The sequence below is a fragment of the Polypterus senegalus genome, chromosome 18 (assembly GCF_016835505.1).
Source record: "Polypterus senegalus isolate Bchr_013 chromosome 18, ASM1683550v1, whole genome shotgun sequence".
Taxonomy (NCBI): Eukaryota; Metazoa; Chordata; class Cladistia; order Polypteriformes; family Polypteridae; genus Polypterus; species Polypterus senegalus.
The window spans coordinates 70,303,806-70,327,927 of NC_053171.1; the positions used below are offsets into that span (position 1 = coordinate 70,303,806).

Sequence of the window (24,122 nt, forward strand, 5' to 3'; positions counted from 1 at the left end):
CTGGAACCATCTAGCATATGTTACTGCTGGGACAGGATCTGCTCTCTCATGATTTAAAAACATTAACTGAATGTGAAAATTAAAAAAGGGCAAAAGTTGTAAATTATGAGGTTTACATTTTTTTCAGCTCTGAATTTGGTTTTAGCTAGAACCTGCCCTAGCTGTAATAGAGGGTTCCTCATCATCCTCATCACCATCATCATCTGTGAGGTCATCATTGTCATGTTTACAGCTTACAGTAAAATGTTTACTTGCATGTGCTAATCAACATGCCACCAGTCTCCTCTGTCTTGTTTATTTAGTATAACTCTCCTACTTTGGAACGTCTGCCTTGCCTATTATATTATATACAGTGAAGTCAGAAAATCCTCAGACCACTTTCCTTTTTGTCACATTTTGCTATGTTGCAGCCTTGTGCTAAAATCATTTAAAGTTATTTTTCTTCCTATCAAACAACACTCAGTACCCAAGAATGACAAAGTGAAAACAGGATTTTAAAAATATTTTGAAATTAATTAAAAATCAAAAAGTGAAATATCACATTGACATGAGTGCTCAGACCCTTTACTCAGTACTTCACTGAAGCTTCTTTGGCAGTGATTCCAACATGGAGTCTCCTTGGGTCTGATGTGACAAGCTTCACCTGGAGTTGGGGATTTTGTGCCATGTTTTTTGTACAGATCCTCTCAGGCTCTGTCTGGTTGTATGGAGCCCAATGGTAGACAGATATTTTCAGTTCTCTCCATGGGTATTCAGTGGGGTTCAAGTTCAGACTGAAGGACATTCCCAGAGTTGTCCCTAAGCTACTCCTACTTTGTCTTTACTTTCAGCTCAGTCTGAGGTCCAGAGTGCTCTGGGGCAGGTTTTCATTAAGGATGTATGTGTACTTTTCTCCATTCAGCTTTCCCGTAATTTTAATTAGTCTCATAATCCCTGCCACTGAAAAAACAACCTCACAGCTTGATGCTGCCACCACCATGCTTCACCATAAGAATGGTATTGCAGAGGCAATGAGCGGTGCCTGGCTTCCTCTAGATATGACATTAATCTTGGTTTCATCAGACTAGAGAATAATTTTTCACAGTCTGAGCATCTTTTAGGTTCAAATGGGCACCCATGCGTCATTTTACTGAGAAGAGGCTTCTGTGTGGCCACTTTACCATAAAGTCCAGATTGGTGGAGTGTTGCAGTGGTGATTGTCCTTCCTGAAATTTCTCCTATTTCCACACAGGTTCCCAGATGCTCAGCCAGAGTGACTATTGGATTCTTGGTCACCTCTCTTAACACATCCCTTCTCCTCTGATTGCTCAGTTTGGCCATGCAGCCAGATCTAGGAAGAGTCATGGCAGTTCCAAACAACTTCCATTTAAGAATTATGGAGGCCACTGTGCTCTTGAGAACCTTCAGTGCTGCAATTTTTTGTAGCCTTCCCCAGATCTGTGCCTCAACAATCCTGTCTCTAAGCTCTGCAGGAAATTCCTTCAACCTTATGGCTTTGTTTTTATTCAGCTTTGCGACTTTCTATAGACGGGTGTATATGTCTTTTCTTATAATGTCCAATTAATTGAATTAACCACAGGTAGACATGAAACAAGCTATTGAAACATCTCAATGATGATCAATGGAATGGGATGCAATTTAGCCAGATTTCAAGTATCATAGAAAAGAGTTTGAATACTTGTGTCAGTATTTCCTTTAAATAACAAAATGTGAAAAAGTGAAGGGTCTGAATACTTTCTGAAGGCACCATACCAATAATTACCATATTTACTCGTGTACCACGCCCCCTCGTGTAAGACGCGCACCCTAATTTTTACAAAGAAAATCGTGAATAAAGTTTTGCCCCGTGTACAACGCGCGTTGTGATTGTTTAGGAAGCGTTTAGAGAGAGTGAGCGCTGTCAAGCAAAAGCGAGAACAAGCGAGCGAGAGAGAGCGCGAGTGCGCAAGCATGCAAGCGAGAGAGAGAGAGTGCGAGTGCACAAGCAAGCAAGTGAGAGAGTGAGCGAGTGAGCCCAAGCAGAAGAAGTAAACATTACAGAATTACATTTCCTTGTGTATGACGCGCACCTGGTTTTCTAATGCTAATTTTTGGGAAAAAATGTGCGCATGGTACACGCGTAAATACGGTAATACAAATGTATATTCTCCATCCAAAGATTAATATCTGAAAACTTTTTTTTCAGTTCTCAGTCATGGGGAGCCATAACCTTCTCCAGGAGTAAACCTAGAACATCTATAAAAAGGGGAAACACGCACTCACATTCCAGCAATTCAGAGGCACCTACCTCCCTGACCAGGGCACCATAAAGGTGTCAAGAGAAGGCCACAGAAGCCAAACATTTCCCACTGTTTCACTGTTTTGGTGAAGATAACAGTTCATTTAAAGAGCACAAACTGTGGATTGTTTTTATAATCAGTAGTAACCTGCTTTAAATCTGCCCATTTTCTATTTTTTTAGCCTGAAACAGTGAATGAGACCTTGAATTACTGGCAATCACCTCCTTATCAAGAACCAGGAGAACATAATGGATTTGTGCTTTACACATGGTAAGTACCTGCTCGCATATACTAGCAGTCCTTAGGTTACAGTGGTCTCAAATTACAGCAATCTGTTAATGCAAACGAGCACATAAAACTTAATCATTTTTACTTAATTTTGATAAATTTTTAACCAGCAACTTTATTTATTACTTATGAACTAAACAAAGCAGTTTTGACACCAATCAAAATTTATTATCCATCACTAAGACCGTCATGTAGCATAACATGTACTTAGTCACCATTTTCAATCATTTTGTGGTTTCATTAGCATGTGTCACAATCACCAGTTAGTGGGGGATATTCTTGCCATCAGTTTGCATCCAAAACATGAATGCAGTGGAAGTAAAAGTGTTGGTGTTGTTAAGAAAGTAATACATCTGGAGGACAAAATGGACAACATAAAACATGCAGACAGTAAAGGCCACATTGAATCATACTTCAGTATAGCAAAGAAATAGGCAGGATCTGCTTTTCCAGTTTTAGGACATACTGTATCATTAACAACATCGTACCACCTGCACTTCAGTACAGGTCATCCACCAGAAGCTAAGCATGTTTGGGCCTTGCCAGTACTTGGATGGAAGACCATATAGGAAAATCTTGGGTTGCTGCTGTAAGAAGTGATGACGAAGCCATCAGGGGGCACATACCCTGTGGTTTGCGTGTGGATCCCAATGCCACAGTGCAATGACGGGGACACTGTGCTGTAAAAATGGTGCCCTCCTTTGAATGAGACATAAAACTGAAGTCTTGGCTATCTGTGGTAATTAAAGATCCCTGGGTATATTTTGAAAAGAGATGGGTTTATCCTGATACCCAATCTAAATTGGTCCTGGCGTGTTCATTCTGGCCCCCTAATCATCCCATGTCTCTCACCCCTTCACCACCTTACAGCTAATGTGTGGTGAGCATAATGGTGCAATAATGGCTGCTGTCACATCATCCAGGTGGGTACTACACATTAGTGGTGGTTGAAATGGTTCCCCTCTGTCTATGTAAAGCATTTTTGAGTTACAAGAAAACTGTTATATAAACATAGTTTATTATTATTATTGCAGTATAATACACTGAATAATATTAAAGCATAAGATCACCATACAGTACATACCTGAGGATCCCTTAAAATATTTTGTGATTTAAAGTACATTATCAATTTCATTGATAAGTTTTGAAAAGTTTTCTGTTAAATAATCAATAAAGTATTATGTATTTTTTGCTGATTTTCCATTAATGGAAATTTTTCAGTGCATTCATAACCTGAGGCCCACCTGTACTAAGAGAGAATATCTGTTGAGTCAAAGGCATAGAATCTGCACAGGAGACAGCAGGTTGTGTATAAGCATATTAATATAATGATATAGTTATCAGATGTAACAGCTGGCATTGCAATGGTGTCATAATATAATCTTCAAAGTGGTTTTATTGATTTCCTGCAACATTTTTTCTGACCTTTTTCTCTACAAACCATCACGTATCAAGGAGACTCAAGGTGTCTTCAAATCCTTGAAACTTAAGACTGACCACTTAATAACTGTATTTAACATTTCATCATAATCCAAAGGACATCTCCTGTATGGGGAGTGTCATGTCACTGGACAGCAAATTTGTATAACTCACTCTGGTCATTGCTTCTAATTTTTAAAAAGCCAGTTGTGAGGATGGCACAAGTCAGACAGAAGAGATTACCAACAAGGAGAGAGAGAAATTCTCACTATATGTGATGAGTCTCTATATTCTACCATGTATAAACTGGGGGTATGCAGTCCACTCTTCCAACAAATCCAGACAATCCTATCCTCCTAATGTCTGCAAAATAAGATCAAATTCTGATTTTAAGGTCCCTTAAGTTCTACTGTCTACCACACTACTTGATAATTTATTCCATGTGTCAGAGCTGTCTGCATGAAGACAAACTTTATTATGTTTGTGTGAAATTTACTCTTAAAAAGATTTTCTTTCTCCCTGTATTGTCGCTAAAGAACTTTAACCTATAAAGAAGTTTAAGTTTAACTTAAATCTGCTATTTAAGCCATTTCCTTTCACAATTTTAAAAAATTAAATCACGTCAAATCTAAGTCAATAGTGTTCAAATTACCTTGTCTGGTATGGAGTAGGGATGCTGAATTGTGCACAAATAATCTACAACCACTTGCAACACAACTGTATTTTACTAAAAGAAATACGTTAGGTTAGCACCAACAAGGGAGGAAGCCTGTCTAGATTTAATGTTATTGATATATAGATTTAAAACAGTTACATTTAATTTTAGTAGAGCAGATTTTAAGAAGATGCAACATAGCCAAAGCAAGATAAAATGGGATAAGCTTACAAGCGTGTAAATAGTTGACAAGGTGTGGGGCACGTTTAAGTGTTCAACATATTATGTAGGATACGTGTATTCTAAAATTTAGAAGCAGTGATAAATTAAGGGAAACAGTGGAAAAAACAGCTGTATGAAGTGCATAAAACTATTAAGTCCATTGCTAACCATAAAACATATTAAAGCATGAGAGCACAGGTTAAAAAAGATGTTAGGAAGGCTAAAAAGGCAGATGGAGAGAAATATTTTCAAAAAAGGTGAAAGATGATCCAAAGAATTTTTTTCAGTAATTCAGTTGTAAAAGAATTGTCATGGATTAGGAGAAGAGAATTAAAGGTGAGCTAAATACAGATCGTGAAACAGCAAACTCTTTGACCTTTTATTTTATTGAGGTTTATAAGTGTGAAGACATCGATAACCATCTAAAATTTAGAGGGACTGCTAACTAGGTGACTGAGTGACTGAAATGTAACAAATTTCCAGGACTAGATAACATTTACCCCTGAGTGCCTAAAGAGGTCAGTGAGTACATATCTAAACTTGGTAAATATTTTTTAGAAAATCTTCGTATACTGAAGAAATTTCTGAAGCCTGGAGACTAGCAAATATCATTCCATTGTATAAAAGGCTTAATGTGTATCACAGCTGGGAAGATTTGTGGAAGATGAAATTCAATGTCAGTAAATCACAGCACTTGAGAAAATCCAAAGAAGAGCGACTAGGGTGATTCATGGGCTGAGAGGTATGAGCAATGAGGAGAGCTTGAAGTTTTCAGTTTAAACGACTAGAGATTAATAGGTGACATGATTGAAGTGTTTAAAATTATGAAAGGAATTAGTACAGTGGTTTCCATTGGTTACTTTAAAATAAATTCTGCATCAAGAACATGGAGAAACGTGTTAAACTTCAGTTTTTGGGGTCATGTAAATCAGGGTGATTCAGGGTTTTTTATTATTCATTGCCAAAGACCAGCACAGGATGAATAACTCCATCAGGGCTGCTGAAACAGAGACGGAAGGTTGTCCTGCGGTTGATCTGTTCTTTCTCACAGAACATACAATTGTAACTTTTCATAAAGTGGCAGTTAAACATGACAGTTAAAATCTCTGTTGAAGGTGGACTATTAAAAATATTGTGTAAAAAGTATACACATTTCTGCACTGAACACTGTTATAGGGTGGAATTTAAGACAGCACCTGCTTGGAGGGAGCTATATAAGTCCCCAAATAAGAAAAGTACAGTCAACCTGCAGTGGAGAATTTTGCAAGGAATTGCCATTACTAATTCCTTTATAAGCATAATTAATCATAAAAATAATGATAAATGTATTTTTATGGGCAAAAAGAAACAATGTTCCTTTTGTTCTTGCAGTGTATTAGACTTGGATTTTGTTCTCCTTTTTAGTGATATATGTAGAAAATTATTGGGAAATTTAACATTATCATATTCATGATATTGTTTAACTTTTTATCAGGTGAGGCAAAATTAGTCACTCTAAAAAGTTGAAATAATAAACATTTTTAAGATGACTGTGCACTTCACAATAATGATGGAATATACTTATTATAAACTGATGAATATATTAGAGGTGTTCAAAAATGTGGAGGGATAAAATTGGCGAAATAGAACTGAAAATTAATGTATGAGTCAATGTTAATTTTTTTTTTTGAAAATAAGAGAGTTGCCAAAGCCATTGAATAGTATTATTATTTTCTATTGTCTTGGATGATACAAAAATATTTGTCCTAAAAAGAGTGGTGTAGCATCATAATAATTTTTAATAATAAGTTTTGATTTGGAAAATTCATGCGCTTGTTTGATATGGTTTATGATGTATTTGAATTGTTGAGTATCTATCTATCTATCTATCTATCTATCTATCTATCTATCTATCTATCTATCTATCTATCTATCATTAATACACACATGTAAAGGTCAGAATTTCCACTGTATCCAAGTTTATTGCGATTCTACAACACTCAGACTTTTCTGTCCTTTTGACTTTGAATTTTTGATAAGTATTTTGGCATGAAAAAGAATGGGTTTTGATTACCAGTTTATGAACTTTAGCTAATCCTACTACTGGTCCTTTCACTAAAAATACCTTACTCGCTTATTAAGATAGTACAAACTAAGCAAACAAGTGAATCCAAAAACCGGCAAGTCGTGTGAACATGATAGCATCCTGTTCCCATCTGTAAGACACCACATGCTATGCCCATACAACTGGCAATGGGCATCTTAACTATAAACAATACAGCCACACCTCTACAATAACACTGCAAAATGGGCATTACTCAAGATAACAAAATGGCTGTATGAAAAGTAATAAAATAAATACTAAATGATAATAAAAATATTCCAAAAACAAAAATTGATTCAATAAAAAAGTAATAATCTTGAAATCAGGCATGTGCTTATGACACAGAGGACTGTTTCCTGTGCAAAGAAAGCCCAGGTACTCCCATAACCATGCTCTTCCATGAGTTTGGATTGCCTCCATTAATGCAGTTATAAGATTACACTGCACAGACTCCACCAAATTTTTAAAGGCTTGTCCTAATGTAAGTATTAGAAGCAATTAAAGATAATCAAGTTGCAAGTGCAATTCAGATCATTCAAACCAATTTTAAACAAGGTGTCTTCTAATTTGCACAACAATAAGGTTGTGTTTGGTGTCATGAAGGCATAATAATAACTTAGCAAATTATTGTCATGGGAAGCCATAGCATATCCCTATTACTTAATTGTATTAAGAAATACAGAACTAATATATCAGTTTATGATAGCAGTATAAGATTTGAAGCTTGACTCTGGCTAGGATTCCAACCCAGGCATGCCGCAGTGTTTTATATGTGTAGCGTCTTATATCAGTTGCAGCAGATGTTGACCACCAGACTGACAATGGTCATCAACAAAAGCTCAAGATGGCAGTACAATAACATTACCAATATTATTAGTTATTATTTGGTCAACACCTTTATCCAAGGAAGGAGACATGACTTGGTCATGGTCACACAGTATCAGCAGCGGGATTTGAACCCACAACTTCAGCGTTCATAATCCAAGCCCTTAACCACTATACAACCAAAAAAAGAAAAACATTCAATGACAATAAATACCAAAGTAGCATGTACAAAATTCTGAAAAATAAAATCTTAATGATAGAAAACAAAGAATCCTGATAGGGTTAGGCATGGAGATCTACTGTAGTTCTATCAAAGCACATGGAAACCCATTTTCTTCATAACTTAAAGCAAGGCAAAACGATCACAGACACTGGCTAAGAAATGAATGAGTAAGGCATATGTTTGAGAAATTGAAAAAATAAACATTAAATACAAATCAAAGCAGGAGTGAACAGTACTGTGAATGCAAGGATGAAGAGTCACTATTTTAATTTGGTGCCATCTTTTCTGGATTAATGTAAAAATGCATTTACATACTGGTCATTCTGCTAATAAAGGCATGATGTCTTTTAATTATTTTGCATTAAAACAAAGTCAGTAATTGTCCCCTTTAAACAAAGTGAATCTTTGCTAAACAGAGCAAAAGCATGAAGGAGCACTTACCATAGTCTGTGTTCTCAGGATCCCAGCAATTTGAAGCCCAAAAATAGGGAGCCTGTGAAGAGATAGACTGAATTTGATACTGGACTACCATAAATGAATATTAGACTAAGTGGTTTGATTTTATATGGAATATTTGAAAAGAAAATACTGTAAAACCATGTCCATATTATGCATGATAAGCAATCTAAATGTTTGTACGAGCTACCATGATTAGTTATATTGTTTATTGATATTACTATTGGATTTGCCTGTTTAATACATTGTAAGAAACTTAATATTTTATAAATTATGTATTCAATTAAATTAATTACATAATCAGCATTGTTCATATTCACAGAAGTCTAAGGCTGTAACGTTACGGATAGCAGCGGATAAACCATGTCTCTTTGGTAAATGAATTGTGCTTTACACTAAACTACTGCCACACTGTCCTCAACAGCTGCACAGTTTACGAAAACAGCTTCTGCCGCGCACTCCCCTCTCATGCCCTTTGATGCTGATTTGGCTTTGGTGTCTTGCAATCCTAATACAGATAATTGGGTTGAAATATGAAGAGGTGTATGAAGAAAGAGCGGAGGTAATGGATTGCCTGTCTACATTTAACCTTTGGGGTTTTCCAGTGAGTGGAATACAAAAACTAATGTCCTATAATAATAATTAATTGTGAAATTCTTCCAAAGGTGGCATGTTGGAGAAGTGCCTTGTTTCCATAGAGTTCTGCGGTCTAAAATTCCACTCCTGGCTCTGTGAATGTCTTTGTTTGGTTTCTCTTGTTATTCTGGTATTTTCTTTGATTTAAGAAACAATCTTAGTGAAATCAAAATGATTTAATATAAATGAGTTTGGGTAAGCGGGCGGGCCCAGTAACAGACTATTTAATCAGCCAGAGATGGTACCCATCTTCCACAGGATGCCACCAAGTTAGGCTTCACAAGTGGATTTAAAAAATGAATGCCACTCAGCACTATGTGTAGGGGTTTCCATCTCTGGTCCTATCAATGAAAGTGAAGGCAAAATAGTTAATTAGCAGAAAAAACTTGTCACTAATTAAAAAAAGGGTTAGAATGAAAACCTGCAGGACCAGAATGGGAGATCCCTGCCTTAGGGTGATTGAAGGAGGTTTGTATCCAGAGACTCTTTGCTGTGTCATTAGCTCATTGTACAGTAAATGTGTTCTTTGGCCACAGTAGCACTCCAGGACTGGAGATGCAGATTGATTTGTCTTTGCTATTAGTTAACTTTTTTGCTCCAACCCCCTTTTTACTTTTCTTTTATGCAATGAATTATTCATTACTTATTTAATTGTTTAGTGGTTACGTCTTCGTTTAATTCATTATTATTTAACTTCTTATTTTTTAATTGAATAAATTGCCATTTTTGAAATAATACATTATTTAAAAAAAACTCAATTTCTGAGGATTTTTCTGCTTTGGCCTTCCACGACGGGTTAAATCATAACAATATGGTGGACATATCAGGAGATGTCATAAACTATTATTTTAACACACTTGAAAATGTGAATCTGTGAGGTGCACCGAGCTTCTCAGATTTCACTTACTGCAACAAGTTTTAATCTCCATTGTCCTTTTCACGCTCCTTGTAGAAAGAATGAAAGCCTCACTGGCATAGATATCTACAGATGTTGCTGGGAATTGGTAAGTGGTATGGTTACTCCATTTTCCTTTTGAAAATATTAAGATGCCATATATTCTATATTTGCAGAAGTAACTAATTCAAAATACATTGCAGTTTGTGACCCCTCCACCCCTAAACTTATTCAACTGACCCTCTCAGTCCCACTGTATCCCAGTGAGGAAGCCAGAGGGTCAGATGGCTGACCTGGAAGCGGTAAAAAGTTCCATCATCCTTCAGCATCAGCACGTGGTCAGATATTGGGAAGAGATAGCCGTGAGCTGCAATGAGGCTACCTAAATGGACTGCTTCACCTGAAATAGCAGAATGAATGTCTGTTAGCACATTGGACATGAGGCAGACATTTTATACCACTGAAAAATAGATAATTGCTGCTTAGCTTGGGTCATTCATTTTTTTAAAAAGTGGAGATGATGAATTCCTTAAGAAAGAATCAAATATGTGACCATAACATAAAATAACAATCTAAAACCTGTTTAACTCAATTCAAGGGTGCAAATCCACCGCAGAATGTGGTCACACATGCAGGGCCAGTTTGTACTTACCAATACCCTATCCTGCACATCTTAGGTGACATGGGGGAAAACTAAAATTTCCAAAACAAAACTCATCTAGACAGAGGAAGAATGTATCAGTTTTACACACACAACATCCAGGCATGTGATCTGAACCCAGGATGCAGGGTCATCTGAATAGTGTTAAGTTCAATCACTTCATGAATACTTTAAGATAAAAAAATTGCAGCACTGGAACATCTATTACATGCTCTTTAGGTGTAATCTTACTGGTGAGAAAGTGTATTGTGGACTTTGTTCCCTTTCCTTCAATGTATTTTCCTGAAGGTAGCATGCATATGTTGTATACTGTGTATATTTGATAAAAAAGGCTAATAAAAGAATATAATAATATTTAAAGGAAGCTTTCTACTTCCAATGTCACCTGCAGCTTTCTGCATAATTTACATAGTGTATGCAGTGGATTCAGAAAGAGCTTCTGCAGACTTTACTGTGTTGTAGATTTCTTTTTAAATTGATACATTTGCTGTTTTTAGCCATCAGTCTACAAACAATGACCCATAATGACAAAGAGAAAACATGTCTTCAGAAACGTTTCAAAATTTCTTAAAAATCAAAACCTGAACCTTCATATAAGTATTAAGACCATTAATTCAGTACTTTGTAGAAGCCCCTTTGGCAGCAATTCCAGCTTTCTGTATAATAGGGTAAGTCCCTACACGCTGTGCACACCAGGATTGGGGCAGTTTATCCCATTCTTTCTGACGGATTCTGTCAAGCTCCATTAGGTTGGATGGGCAGTGTCTGTAAACTGCCACCTTCAGGTCTCTCCACACATGCTCTGTGGGGTATAAATCTGTGGCACTCTTGTATTGAAGCCACTCCAGTGTTGTCTTGGCTGTATGCTTCTGGTCATTGTCACACTGAAAACTAAACCATTGTCTCAGTCTAAAGTGGTGTACACTCTGGAGCAGGTTTTCTTCAAGGACCTATCTGTATTTGACTGCATTCATCCTTAAATTCTATAGACAAGTACATGTGTGCTTTTCTAAACAATGTCCAATCATTTCAGTTTGCCACAGGTGCGCTCCAATCAAGTTTTAGAAACATCTCAGTAGTCTCACCTGAGTTGCTAGGTAACTTGTTTTCTGAGTATGATTCTGCTTTTTGATTATTAAAGTGCATTTCTTTCTTTTGATTCTTTGGCTTCCGTGTCATTGTTTGATTATTGCGCACATACAGCTGTGCAATATTTCAGTCTACTTAGTCCATTGATGTGTAATAGCATTTTTGGCAATATAGACTGTTAGGCAGGAACTAGCCCTGCCTGAGGCACTAATCCAAACAGTGCCAGGTAAGACACTAATCCAGACAAGGCTAGTTAATAGTCACCAATTACTGTAAGCTTTACCTCTTTAATGTATCGGAAAAGAAAATCTGTATAGTTCATTGTACTAATATGTATGCACATGTGCCTCAAATCCCGTTATTTGCTTACCTGGATCTTCAATGTTTAAATTTTTCATCAGCCACTGAATAATCTCTGCACCTAAAAGTGAAGGAAATGGGTAATCATTTACTTTTTGTCACTTTCTGCACAGGGTAACCTCAGATTTCCAGTCAGCTTTACATTTTCCTATCTAGTCATATCCTACTGAAGAACTATGCAGTTCATTTTTATTGAAATTAAACCAAAGTAGTGATCTTCCATTTAGGATGTGAGTGCTGATGGTGACAAACCAAGTTGTTTATTTGGAAACAGTGGACAGGTGAACATGGCTCACCTAAAAGGCTTACTTTATTGGTGTCACGACTATGTAAATCATGCTCTGCTTTTTGTTTTAGTTCTTTGATTACACTTTTACCACATCTTCAGTGATATAACATTTTGTGTTTTTATTACTCATGGGCCCTTTCATTTTGTGAGTTCTGGTCATGATGACTAGGCAACAAGCTGTGCAGCATTTGACATGATGACAGTCATTTAAAGGATGGCTGCACAGTTTTTAACATGTTCTTACTTGGTTGTAAAATTTACGGAAACAATTTTCTTGACCAGTCTTTTGATTTGTAATGTTTTGATGGTATCTGTCTTCCCTTTAGAATCGTTTTTTAAATCATAAAATTGACCTGAATGGACTTTAATAGATCTTGTTTGCTTTGCCCTTTGATGTACAGCAAGCTAAAGTTTTCAAATTTAAGGAACAGTAAAGAGAGGGAAAGTGAGAGAGGAAAAGTCAAAAACCAGCTGGGGTCAAAGAGAACATAACCGAAGATGTCCATTTAGTTATTGACCAGTTTCACAAGGTTAGTTTATATTAATGAACAGAGACACCTTGCATTCTATGTGATCTTTCCTATAGGAAGAAAAGTTGGCATGGAAATGATAGGTAGAATTTATGGAACCCTTTTTCCCCTTCCAGGGGGAAAGTATGGACTGGAACTGGGGTTGAATCTCCCTAAGCTGATGTCATTAAAAACTACACTCTACCAGGTGTGCAAGAGTTGTGTCAAGGACCATTACAATTGGATAAATGAGGATTGCAGAAGCGTCTCTCTCACTCTCTCTCTCGCTGCCATTTTTCCACCTTCAGGATGGTCCATCTCTCAGTTCTCTGTTACATCTGTGCAGGCAGCATTTGGATCAAAGGCCATTACAGTCCATATTGGATCAGAGACGAATCAACATAAAAAGTCATAGAGTCACCTGGTAGCATATTATCAGGTTGTATTATTTTATCAAAACTCATTGTAACCTGCTTATATTTTGGGCATAGTTTGTATAATACATAAACAACCTTGTAACATTCTCTCCTGCCTTTTATGGAGCGCGATATAATTCCCTGGAGTTTCACATGTAAAAGAATTGGGAATATGTTGAACTACAGTTGCAGACAGCTCTGACAGTATGGTAAGAGAATGGGATTTGGGACATTCTGATATGGTCTCTGTAATAAAGAGTTTGAAAGGGTAAATAGGGTCACCTTAGGACCCTACCACAACAAACAGTGAATGTTGCAACTTTGTGTGGTTTTTCATGGCTGATATATGTTGTTTGTGGTTAATTTGCTTGTTGCCAGTCACATAACGAGGAAGTAATGTGATACTTTGTGTCAATACTTCCCCCTATAGAAGACTAGTTGTCCCCAGTGGCTCTGCCCACGTAGTAGTGAAACAGGACAGTGAGGAGGGCCCTGCCTGGCTCCCTACTCCTGACGTCACGCTTCCCTCTCCCCTCGGCCCGCAGCCTCTGTCTCAGATTAGGATGAATATATTGCTCCTGCAAGCGAACTATGATTCTTAACTCAATGAGAGAAGTCGCAAATTAACCGGAATGTTCAAGCAAATTATGGAAAAAAACCTAATCTAAATCCATTAAGTAGTTCTCTTGTTTGTTAGCTAAGCGGAGGTAAGGAACACTCCCCGAGGCTGGTGCGCGAGTGAGGAGGTAAACGAACAGCTGCATGTATCTTGGATTTGCATAAATAAATTGGTACCGCAAGCGAACTTTGATACTTAGCATGATGAGAGAAGTTGCAAAATCAACCGGAATGTTCAAGCAAATTATAGAAAAAAACCTGTTCTAAATTCATTAAGTAGTTCTCTCATGAAAAGTGGACAGACAGACTGACAGACAGGTGTATAATACTAGCCGGAGCCCCGTAGCATACGGCGGTGTAAGAATAGGAACGGAAAACGGTGAGCAAGGAATTCAGAAATCAAGAAGAAATAAATACTTCTTTTAAGATGCAGTTGTGAATAGGTGTTTTGGTGGTGACGACAGATAATGAGTCGAAAGATCTAACCCAAGAAAAAGCCACGTACAACTAACCAAGGCTGAAGACTGGTTGTTAGAATTATTGTGAAGAATAAACAGCATGTGGGTATGAGAAAGGCCGCGCTTCTGAAATTCGATTACGTAAATATAATCAATAACAACCTGAAAAAGATGTTGTTGTAGAATGTCTCTAAGTAATTCCTGCAGCTTAATCCAAAAGATTTGTACTACAATATCAGGTCTGTGCTCCAGTCTTTGGGTATCCGACAGTGCATGTAGAATTTCCGGCCAAGCAGGATTACACGTGAACGTGATAAATAAATGAGGCTGTCCGAATTTAAGTATTGTACTATGGCCATAGCATCCTGCTAGTTTTGTTGCATGTATCTTGGACTTTCTGGAAATGTGGACAGTAATATGATCATTTTGCCTACACGTACATTGTTATGTTCAGCGTTTGCTTGCAGTGCGTCTGACAGTCCTTGTATTGTATCACACAATATCGCACATATTGTATTGTTCCACGCGCAAATCTTGTTGATCTAATCTGAGATAGTTGAGACGCGCGCACTATGTTTTAACATGCGCATCTATGATGTACTGTTGGAATAGTTTGCTGCTGAAGCGCAAAATACTAAATGTATTCCTCATTGCTAATCTGTACGCGTAAAATTGGCATTGAGTAAGCCTTATTTAAATACAAAGAGGACTGTTTCATTTATGTTAGGTAGAATGCCCAAAGGGGACTGGGCGGTCTCATAGTCTGAAATCCCTGCAGATTTTATTTTTTTATCTCTGGCCGTCTGGAGTTTTTTTTTTTTGTTTTTTCTGTCCTCCCTGGCCATCGGACCTTACTCTTATTCTATGTTAATTAATGTTGACTTATTTTATTTTCTTACTGTGTCTTTTATTTTTCTATTCTTCATTATGTAAAACACTTTGAGCTACATTTTTTTGTATGGAAATGTGCTATATAAATAAATGTGGTTGTTGTTGTTATTCACTTGGCGGTTCTTTTATCGGGAACATGTTGTAAATCTTTGTGCCAACCAATGTTTCTGTAAGGGAATAAAAGTGGGTAAACCATAGGATCGCAATTCATATTGAGCGTGGAAATCTATTTACAGGAGTTGCCTATATGGGACAGATGCAAATGTCCCTTTCGGCAGGCGGTTCGCCATCTTCTCCGACGAAAACATTCGTGTGACATGTCGGGGCATTGTATCGTCATAAATCCTGCCTTGGGTTTTCTTTGAAAAGCATTCGTACAGATGCTGTTGGATTGAACTGAGCGATTTCATGCATGTGTTTGTATGATTTAGCAAAGGGTTTGATGGTGCTGAGCATGGAATCTAGCTGGAGAAGTAAATTTTCGCTGCATGGGGTGTTTGCTTCATTTTATAAGTGTACTTCAGAAGCTTGGCAAGAAATACCGTGTCGGCCGCGTGTGGGCGGGACCGGTTTTGAAGAGGAGCCGCCGGCAGCATGGGGAGGGGTTTGGAAAAGGACAAATAGGAATCAAGAAATGCCGTATAGGTTGTGTGTGGGCGGGACCGGTTTTGAGGTGGAAGCAGGACGAACCCGAAAAGAAATATATATGAGATATTTATAGAGATGTAGGCACACGTCTCCCTAGTTTCTGGATTTTCTATAACTAACTCCTGTGCATTTCGTTATTTCAAAATCTTTTAACGAGTCAGGCCTTCTCATTTTCTTAATATTCACCTTTGTTTCTTGTACACATATAGGACTGTGACAATTGGTATTCTTTTGCCTGACTGTATTATGACCCTTGCTTTTTTAACTTCATTCTTTCTCACATCTCCCTGTCCTTGTGAAACTTTAACCTTATTTTTCACCTACCTTACAGTTTCAAAACCTGATTGTTCTGTGAAGATTTGCTTCTTGACCAGCTTCATTTTTTTTCCGATTTTCTTTATAATTTTGATCTCTTGCATGTTTAAAAATGTACATTTTTTTCTTATCTCTTTTAATTGGACTTGCTTCAGTGAATTTAACATTTAACGACCTATTAGATTACCCCTTGAAGTTTCTCACCCCTTCAAATGCTCCACTCCTTGTCATAATCATGGCATAGGATTGTCTGCTCAATCAAGACGCACAGGATATCTTTGCATTATGTACCCATCTAGCAATGGGGTTTTTCAGGACGAAAATTGTTACATGACATAAGATTATCAAAGTCCTGGAATGGCTTAGGAACTTACTAAGGAATTCAGCCTAGACCTGTGGCCTCCCCAATTATTATCTTTAAATCAACTTGAGCATCACTGGGTTAAGATGGAGAAAAGCATCCTGCATTGAAATCCACCACCAGCAACCACAGGACACAATGTAGCTAAAATTATCCAGTTTCACACTGCCATCTACTTAGAACCTTTTTAACTGAGTGTCAAGACACATTCAGTGAGATCTAACGGCAAATGGGGGGCTGTCATGACTATTTGGACATTTTTTTTATTTTGTTAATTTATTTTATTGTATCTTTTTCTTTAACCTCTAAAAATAATTCAGTTAGCGTTTTAGGTGTTTTAGAGGTCACAGAATGGAATGGTCCAGTCTACCTTTTGATTTAGGACTTTTTGAAGCTGTTAATTTTGAAATATGTCTTCCCAAGGCACCATTTTGTTTTCAGTATCGGTGCCATCATTGTTTGCTGTTTGCATAACAAGATTACCAGGATTTTGAAGGGCAAAGCTTCAGAAAGTGTGTGATGTGTCACATAATTGCAAAGTTTTATAAGTCAGCATCATATGCTCCAATACTGTCTGAATTTCTGACTAATTCAAAACCTGAAACTTTAGCATCGTCATTGTTAAAGATCTCCCTGGCTATGAATTGGTGTTTGTTCATTGACTTTGATTTTCATCTTGTGTTTTGTCTTAAGCTAAGTGAAATATTCTCTTTTATGACTCTCTTGCTACATCTCTAGATTTGTGCTTTTATCTCAAATCCTGAACATTGTTTGTTTGAATATTGCCCCCCTTGGCTCATTATTACTGTTAGGTCTTGTCTCCTGATTCTACTCTACTTAATACTGCTGCCACCCTGTGCAGTCATCCCTGAGTCCAGCTTTCCACTATGTGTCAAGTGCCATACATTGCATATTGTATTTTGTACTCCACAGATTTTTGTTTTATGTAATGCTTAGCTTGAGAAAAAGGAATCTTGAAAAATAATTTCATGACCTGTGAAAAATAAATTCAAAACACAATGGTGAAGTTAAATTCCGTAAGTATGCAAAGTTTAGCTGTATTTTCACCTGTGACTACACTGGGAATCTTGGAGAGAAAACTCTTCACTGTGCGGATAGGAACTCCTCCTGTCTTCTCATCCTGTAGGCGGTAAATTATGTCTTCAATCTAAATGGAAAGAAAAGCGGAAGGGTAGCAATCCAATGATAAAATCAATTAACAGTGATGCATGAATACAATTAAACTTTTACCCCTTTTTCTTGTGAAATGTATCCATGCATGTAAACAACACATAATAAAATTAGCATTTCAAATGAGTTCATTTCTGTTATTCCAGTCTTACCTTTCCATTTGATTACATTCATTTATTTAGAAGATACTCTCTTTCAAATTTGCTTGCACATTGTCAGAACACAACATTAATTTGTTTTTTGAATGTTGCTGTTGTTTTTGTGTGATATTAATTTTTATGTCCTTTTGTTATAACATGATGGATGTTTGAAAGAGACTGAGCATTATTACTGCACTCCAGGGCTCAGGTGTTAGGAGTGAATATGAACAAAGCTAATGCCCCGAATCCATTTCTAAACAGATTTTGCCTCTTTCCACTACCTCCACCTTCTCTGAATGACCAGCCAACAACCCCACCTCCCTTCTACATCAACAACTCCTACTGCTTCAGATGGTATGCCAGGGATAAATCCGTCCCTGACAATTAGTATGGGCTGCCCATAACAGGTGACAAAGTGAGGAGACAACAAAGGAGGGTGGAGGGTGGAGGGTGGAGGGTGGAGAACATGCTGAATTGTTTGAGAAGAAGGCAGGCACCTTTTCACACCTAATTATGACAGACCAGCGGCACTTACATCTCACATCATTAAGACCTGTAATTTAAGTAAACCAATAATGAGTTGTGAAGCAGCAAGAAGACAGATATTAAAGGCATTCTTGCACATGTATGCCTGAGGGACCACTTCAGAGTTTGTAAACTTATAATTTCACCATAAGCCAAGGGTTGGCGCTGCATTACAATGGTCCTCCTCTCCTTGCCCCTCCAGATCCAGAAATTGACATTTTGACAGCACAGGACATCAGTTCCAGATCCGGGACCTCTGGACTTGCCCCTTCAGTTTCAGCAACTTGATAACCGGCACCACCACCATCATCTTTCTCAAAGTGTAATGATAGTCTTGTATCTGTGAAGATGCTATGCACAATACATGTTAACTTGTGTTTATTATTTTGCTCTTTAATACATAAGGGTTTGCCTGAGGGTGCCCCAACCCTTTATTTTTGTCCCATGTTTCATTTACAACAGAAAAAGGATCCAAACTGACAGATCAAATATATGTATACTAGACATTAAGCCTGTTACAATAACGAGCGCTAGAACAGTAGTGCATAAACATTAGTAGGAACAGTCTATATTAAATGGCAAGGGACCTTGTATGTGGCTGTAATATGCGTCACTGTATTGTGTGCCTTTAATTTTCTCTCGCAGTAATACTGGTTTGTATTTCCGTAAAATGCCTGTAATTTTGTCTGACAGTAATACAGTGGAACCTCGGTTCACAACCATAATTTGTTCCAAAACTCTGGTTGTAACCCGATTTGGTCATGAACCAAAGTAATTTCCCCCATAGGATTATTTGTAAATACCATTAATCCGTTCCAGACCGTACAAACTGTATGTAAATATATATTTTTTTACGTTTTTAAGCACAAATATAGTTAATTATACCACTGAATGCACAGCGTAATAGTAAACTAAATGTAAAAACATTGAATACCACTAAGAAAACCTTGAACAACAAAGATAACTAACACTGCAAGAGTTCGCGCTATAGCCTTACGACCCGCTCGCTAAAAACACTTTTTTTAAATGACTTTTAAGCACAGGGAAAAAAATGAACATTTGAAAATTTAATAAACAACCAAGAAAAGTAACATTGCAACAATGCATACGCACACCTGTGTGTGTGTGTGCATCCCGTGCGCGCCTGTGTGTGTGCGTCCCGCTCGCGCCAGTGTTTGTGTGTGTGCGTCCCGCACGCGCCTGTGTGTTTGTGTGCGTCCCGTGCACGCCTGTGTGTGTGTGCGTCCCGCGCATGCCTGTGTGTGTGTGCGTGTGTGCGTCCCGTGCGCGCCTGTGTGTGTGTGCGTCCCGCGCACGCCTGTGTGTGTGTGTGTGTCTCTCATGCACCTGTGTGTGTGTGTCTGCACAGGGAATGCACAGGAAGAGACTGAACACGTGCCGTGTGACCCTGCGCATGCGCACTTCACCAGAAGACACACACAGACACCTGGACCGCACACAGGGGTTTTATTAAAGAGGATTAGCAAAATACTCGCGTTTCTCAGCAGAGAAGTAGTGTGTTAAAGAAGTTATGAAAAAGAAAAGGAAACATTTTAAAAATAACGTAACCTGATTGTCAATGTAATTGTTTTGTGACTGTTATAAGAGTTGCTGTTATCAAGGATTTGATTATCATTATTTCTTTCAATCAGGTTTGTATTTGGAGGATATGTTGTGTTCAAGTTACATTCCGTGTTTGTCTAGTCTATCCCTGACCATCTCATCTTTGTTGTCAACTATTGTAAAGATAACAGGTTTCATTCGTCGAAGTGTTCACTACCCAAATCGGTACTCGTGAATCTAAGATATTCAACAGGCATTCCTGGTATTAAGTTGTGGATTTGCCTGCGAATATTTAGTGGCAGCGTGTCTATGAACGTAAAAAAGTTTCTCTCGCACTTTTGCAGAGTTTGTGCCAAACACTATTCTATCCCTGACCATCTCATCTTCGTTTGCATAAGCACAGTCCTTCACCATCAATTTTAACTCCGTTACAAAGTAATCAAAAGTCTCATTTATACCCTGAGTCCTCTCAGTAAACTTGTATCTCGTGAATATCGTATTTGTCTTAGGCACGCCAGCGGCAGCGTGTCTATGAACTTAATTTAAACTTAAGGTTTACACCATGCTTTGTTTCCACAGTAGCTGCACTTATGAATATGCTTGTATGTGTCACTCGCTTCATATTCTTTTGCTGCTTTCTCAATTGTGTAATGCGTTTTTTGTTCAGTGCTCTTTGGAGCTCTTCCTTGTTCTCTGCGTACTGTGTTTACAGTCAGTTCACGTCAGCCGCTTGGAGTACATGCATCGAAGGTTCTCAGCTGTGCTTGTGCTATCTCGTGCGATCTTGTGATGTCCACGGCTTTATTTAATGTTAGCTACTTTCGCTGAGTTTGTGCCAAACACTAGTCTATCCCTGACCATCTCATCTTTGTTTGCATTAGCACAGTCCTTCACCCGCGAATATTTAGTGGCAGCGTGTCTATTGGATTGCTGCTGACGAACGTCCTTATATGGGCAGGCACTCAATTACGTGGGAGGCGTGACGATGAGGGACACAACTCCACCTCTTACGGCGACCGAGCTGCAGGCTATGGCCGTATATATGTACGTAAGTAGGTTCCAGTTATGACCGTTATGCATAGAATTTCGAAATGAAACCTGCGTAACTTTTGTAAGTAAGCTGTAAGGAATGAGCATGCCAAATTTCAGCCTTCTACCTACACGGGAAGTTGGAGAATTAGTGATGAGTGAGTGAGTCAGTCAGTCAGTGAAGGGTTTGCCTTTTATTACTATAGACTAATGGCAAAATGAGAGAAAAAAAGTCAGGTGAAAAAGAGTAGGTGCTAAAATTAAAACCAGAAAAATGTTTTAAATCAAACAAAAACTGTAGTAAGTGCTTTGAAATAGATTTGTTATCTGCAGGTCAGACAAGGTATTGAACTCCTGACAAACCTTTAAACCCATCACTTCATTACTTAAAGTGCCACAACCTCTGAGGACACATGCATCATTTAGACGAAATGTATCAAAGTAATCAACACAATTTAAAGTAAGTAAAGTAAGGCAATTCACAAATACAAATACAGTTATAATTTATGATCCCCAAAGCCCCCAAAATGAATGTCAGATCACCAAAATTGTTCCAGAAAACACAGTACAAATAAAAATAAAATAATAAAAAACAATTCACAAGACCTTTGAGAAGGTTGGTCCTGGACTTTATGACTTCTCTTGTGAAGAAACCCTTGCATCACTTATTCTATTCTTTTCATCACTTATCATTCTCAAGCTCAGCCCTGAGGTGAAGGCGTAGACATTCAGCTACTCACTTGAGCCGTTAATAGTTTGTGTGACCCTAACAGCAAATAAGAGACACAACAAGGGTTCAAGGTGAACAACTGAGTGTCGAGTGTATGTCCCAGTCAGTGGCAGTGGCTGGATGAACCAGTGGCAGTGGGGGACAAAGATAGAAGGACAACAATAGGAAGATGATGATGCCAAACTTGGAACCCACATTCCCAAGCCTGGAGGAAGGTGAGTTAATAATTTGTATATTTATTAATGTTTTTAGCATGTTTTAAAAACTCTATTCTTTTTATGGGGTTGGCTTTTGGACAGGAGGACGCCTGAGTGTGTGAGGGTTTGTGAGGTCCATGTCTCCAACCTTGGCTTCCAGCCTTGTTATGTGAAGAGAGCTTGAGGGATGGGGTGTGGGGGGTGACACTACTTTTAAAGATGGTCACCTCCGTAAAGGTAGGCATTGCTGATAAAGATGGGTTGACGAAGAGCAGCTGATGGGGGCTAATCAGCTAGTTAATATGCACGTGCAATCAGTGTAGTCAGCCCCTCATTAGCTTCACCAGGGATTCCAGAGCAGGAGGATGAGAGAGGTCAGTTTTTGGTGATCGTGGAATGAGATGCTGAGACACCAGTCTGAGTGATCTCTGTGCACCATGGAGTTTCTGTTGTTGATTAAATGCATCTAACCTGCAACAGGATTGTGGAGGTGGGGGAGATGGAAGATCCAGTTAAAACACTGTGATTACCAATTTGAAGTGTCAGTGATGGAGCCAGAAGTGGAAATAGGATGAATGGCATCAGGGCTGCTGATTTTTGAGAGAGCAGCGAAGACGAGTGAGTTTTGCCTGAGTGAGGGGTTGCAGTCAGCAGGACCAATGCAGATTTGACAAATGGATGGAGTAATCAAGGTGAATAATTCATTGCTTGCATTGCCATGTGGTTTCTGCTTATTGGCTGACTGTGAAAAAAGAGGAACAAAAGAACACAGAGATTCTGCTTGGAATTTTTAACAGGTTTAATTATTTATGACATTTCCTTTTTATGCATTGCTATTAATGTTTATTTATTGAATATTTAATGTACATTGGACACTTTTGTAATAAATATGCACTTTGCACTTTTGGATTCAGTGAACCCTTGTTGTTGTCTCTCACTTGCTGCTGGTCTATCTTCGGTACATGAACTGTTAGGGAGTCAAGTGAACAATTGAATGTCAAGTATAACCACAGCATAGTGACCTATGATGGTGAGGCTGTCACTTTTTTTTTTACAGTGTTTAAATTTTGCGAGATTGTGACAGTATTGGAGAGGATCACAATGATCTGATGTCAAATGAGACAGACCAGACACCAGTATCCCATTGATTGATTTTTTTGTGGCCTGAAAGGTGTGTGAATTTGTATGGTATGTTAGCCATTAGCAAAACAGTGACAGATGTTATTAATTTGGCAAGTTAATGTTTACATTATAGAAGTCTTTATACATATAAGAACATTGTGGTATGGCCCCACCAGACATCTTATTTAAAAAATGCCACTGTGTGCAAGCCTAACATTTTGTGTCCTTTTGAAGGAAACCTGTTGATGTCTTATTGAGCAACTCCCTTAGCCTTTGGATCACTAAAGACATGGCCTTTGGTTTAAACAAAAGGTAATAATTGCTGGTATATGGCAACTCATTGCATATTATTACAATATTGGTTGCATTATTATTAGGACCTCTTGCAGGTAAGGCTGGGTTACAAATTAAGAGGTGGAGTGGTGGCTCTGAGGCTAAAGATCTGCGCTGGTATCCCGAAGGTTGCTGGTTTGAATCCCCATCACTGCCAAAAGAGATCCTACTCTGCTGGGCCCTTGAGCAAGACCCTTAACCTGCAATTGCTCCAGTGGCTCTGTACAATGGCTGACCCTGCACACTGACCCCAAGGGATATGTGAAAACAAATCCCTAATACTAGAAATTGTATAAGGCGAACAAAAAAAAAATTGAGTGTTGGTGGGGACTGAATAGAGAACAATTTTTGGTGCTGCAATTGTACAATGTGAGCACTGGCAAAAGACTGGTGGACAAGGGGACAAGTACTTTGAGGGAAAGGGTATTTGGGTAAGAGGCATCTTGGGCATATTTTGGTATCCAGTAGTTTGTGTTCAGTCACTCTGTAGCCTTTCCCTGGGTATGATGCTCTTTTAAAGCCTCTTTAACATCTTGTCAATCTGATTAAAGCTCCCCAAAGGTGTACAGAAATATCTTAACAATGGGATTTTATTTTGCTTTTTCTGTTAGAGTTTATTTGATGCACTCTCTGTGCCAAGGGATAATAGCAGAGTGACGTTTTCAAAGCAGGCCCTTATCGGTCTCTGGATATGAT

At 38.2% G+C, this 24,122-nt stretch overlaps 1 protein-coding gene across 3 annotated transcripts in view; it reads right to left on the bottom strand.

Moving 5' to 3' along the window:
- Nucleotides 1–24,122, bottom strand: part of rgs6 (regulator of G protein signaling 6) — a 154,255-nt gene that overhangs the window by 53,389 nt on the left and 76,744 nt on the right. For all 3 annotated transcript variants that reach the window (XM_039741164.1, XM_039741166.1, XM_039741167.1), the window contains exons 3-6: nucleotides 17,665–17,764; nucleotides 12,102–12,152; nucleotides 10,275–10,381; nucleotides 8,436–8,487 (exon numbers count right to left, since the gene is read on the bottom strand). In XM_039741164.1, the coding sequence (XP_039597098.1) occupies nucleotides 8,436–8,487; nucleotides 10,275–10,381; nucleotides 12,102–12,152; nucleotides 17,665–17,764 (310 nt within the window). The remainder of the gene's footprint in view (nucleotides 1–8,435; nucleotides 8,488–10,274; nucleotides 10,382–12,101; nucleotides 12,153–17,664; nucleotides 17,765–24,122) is intronic.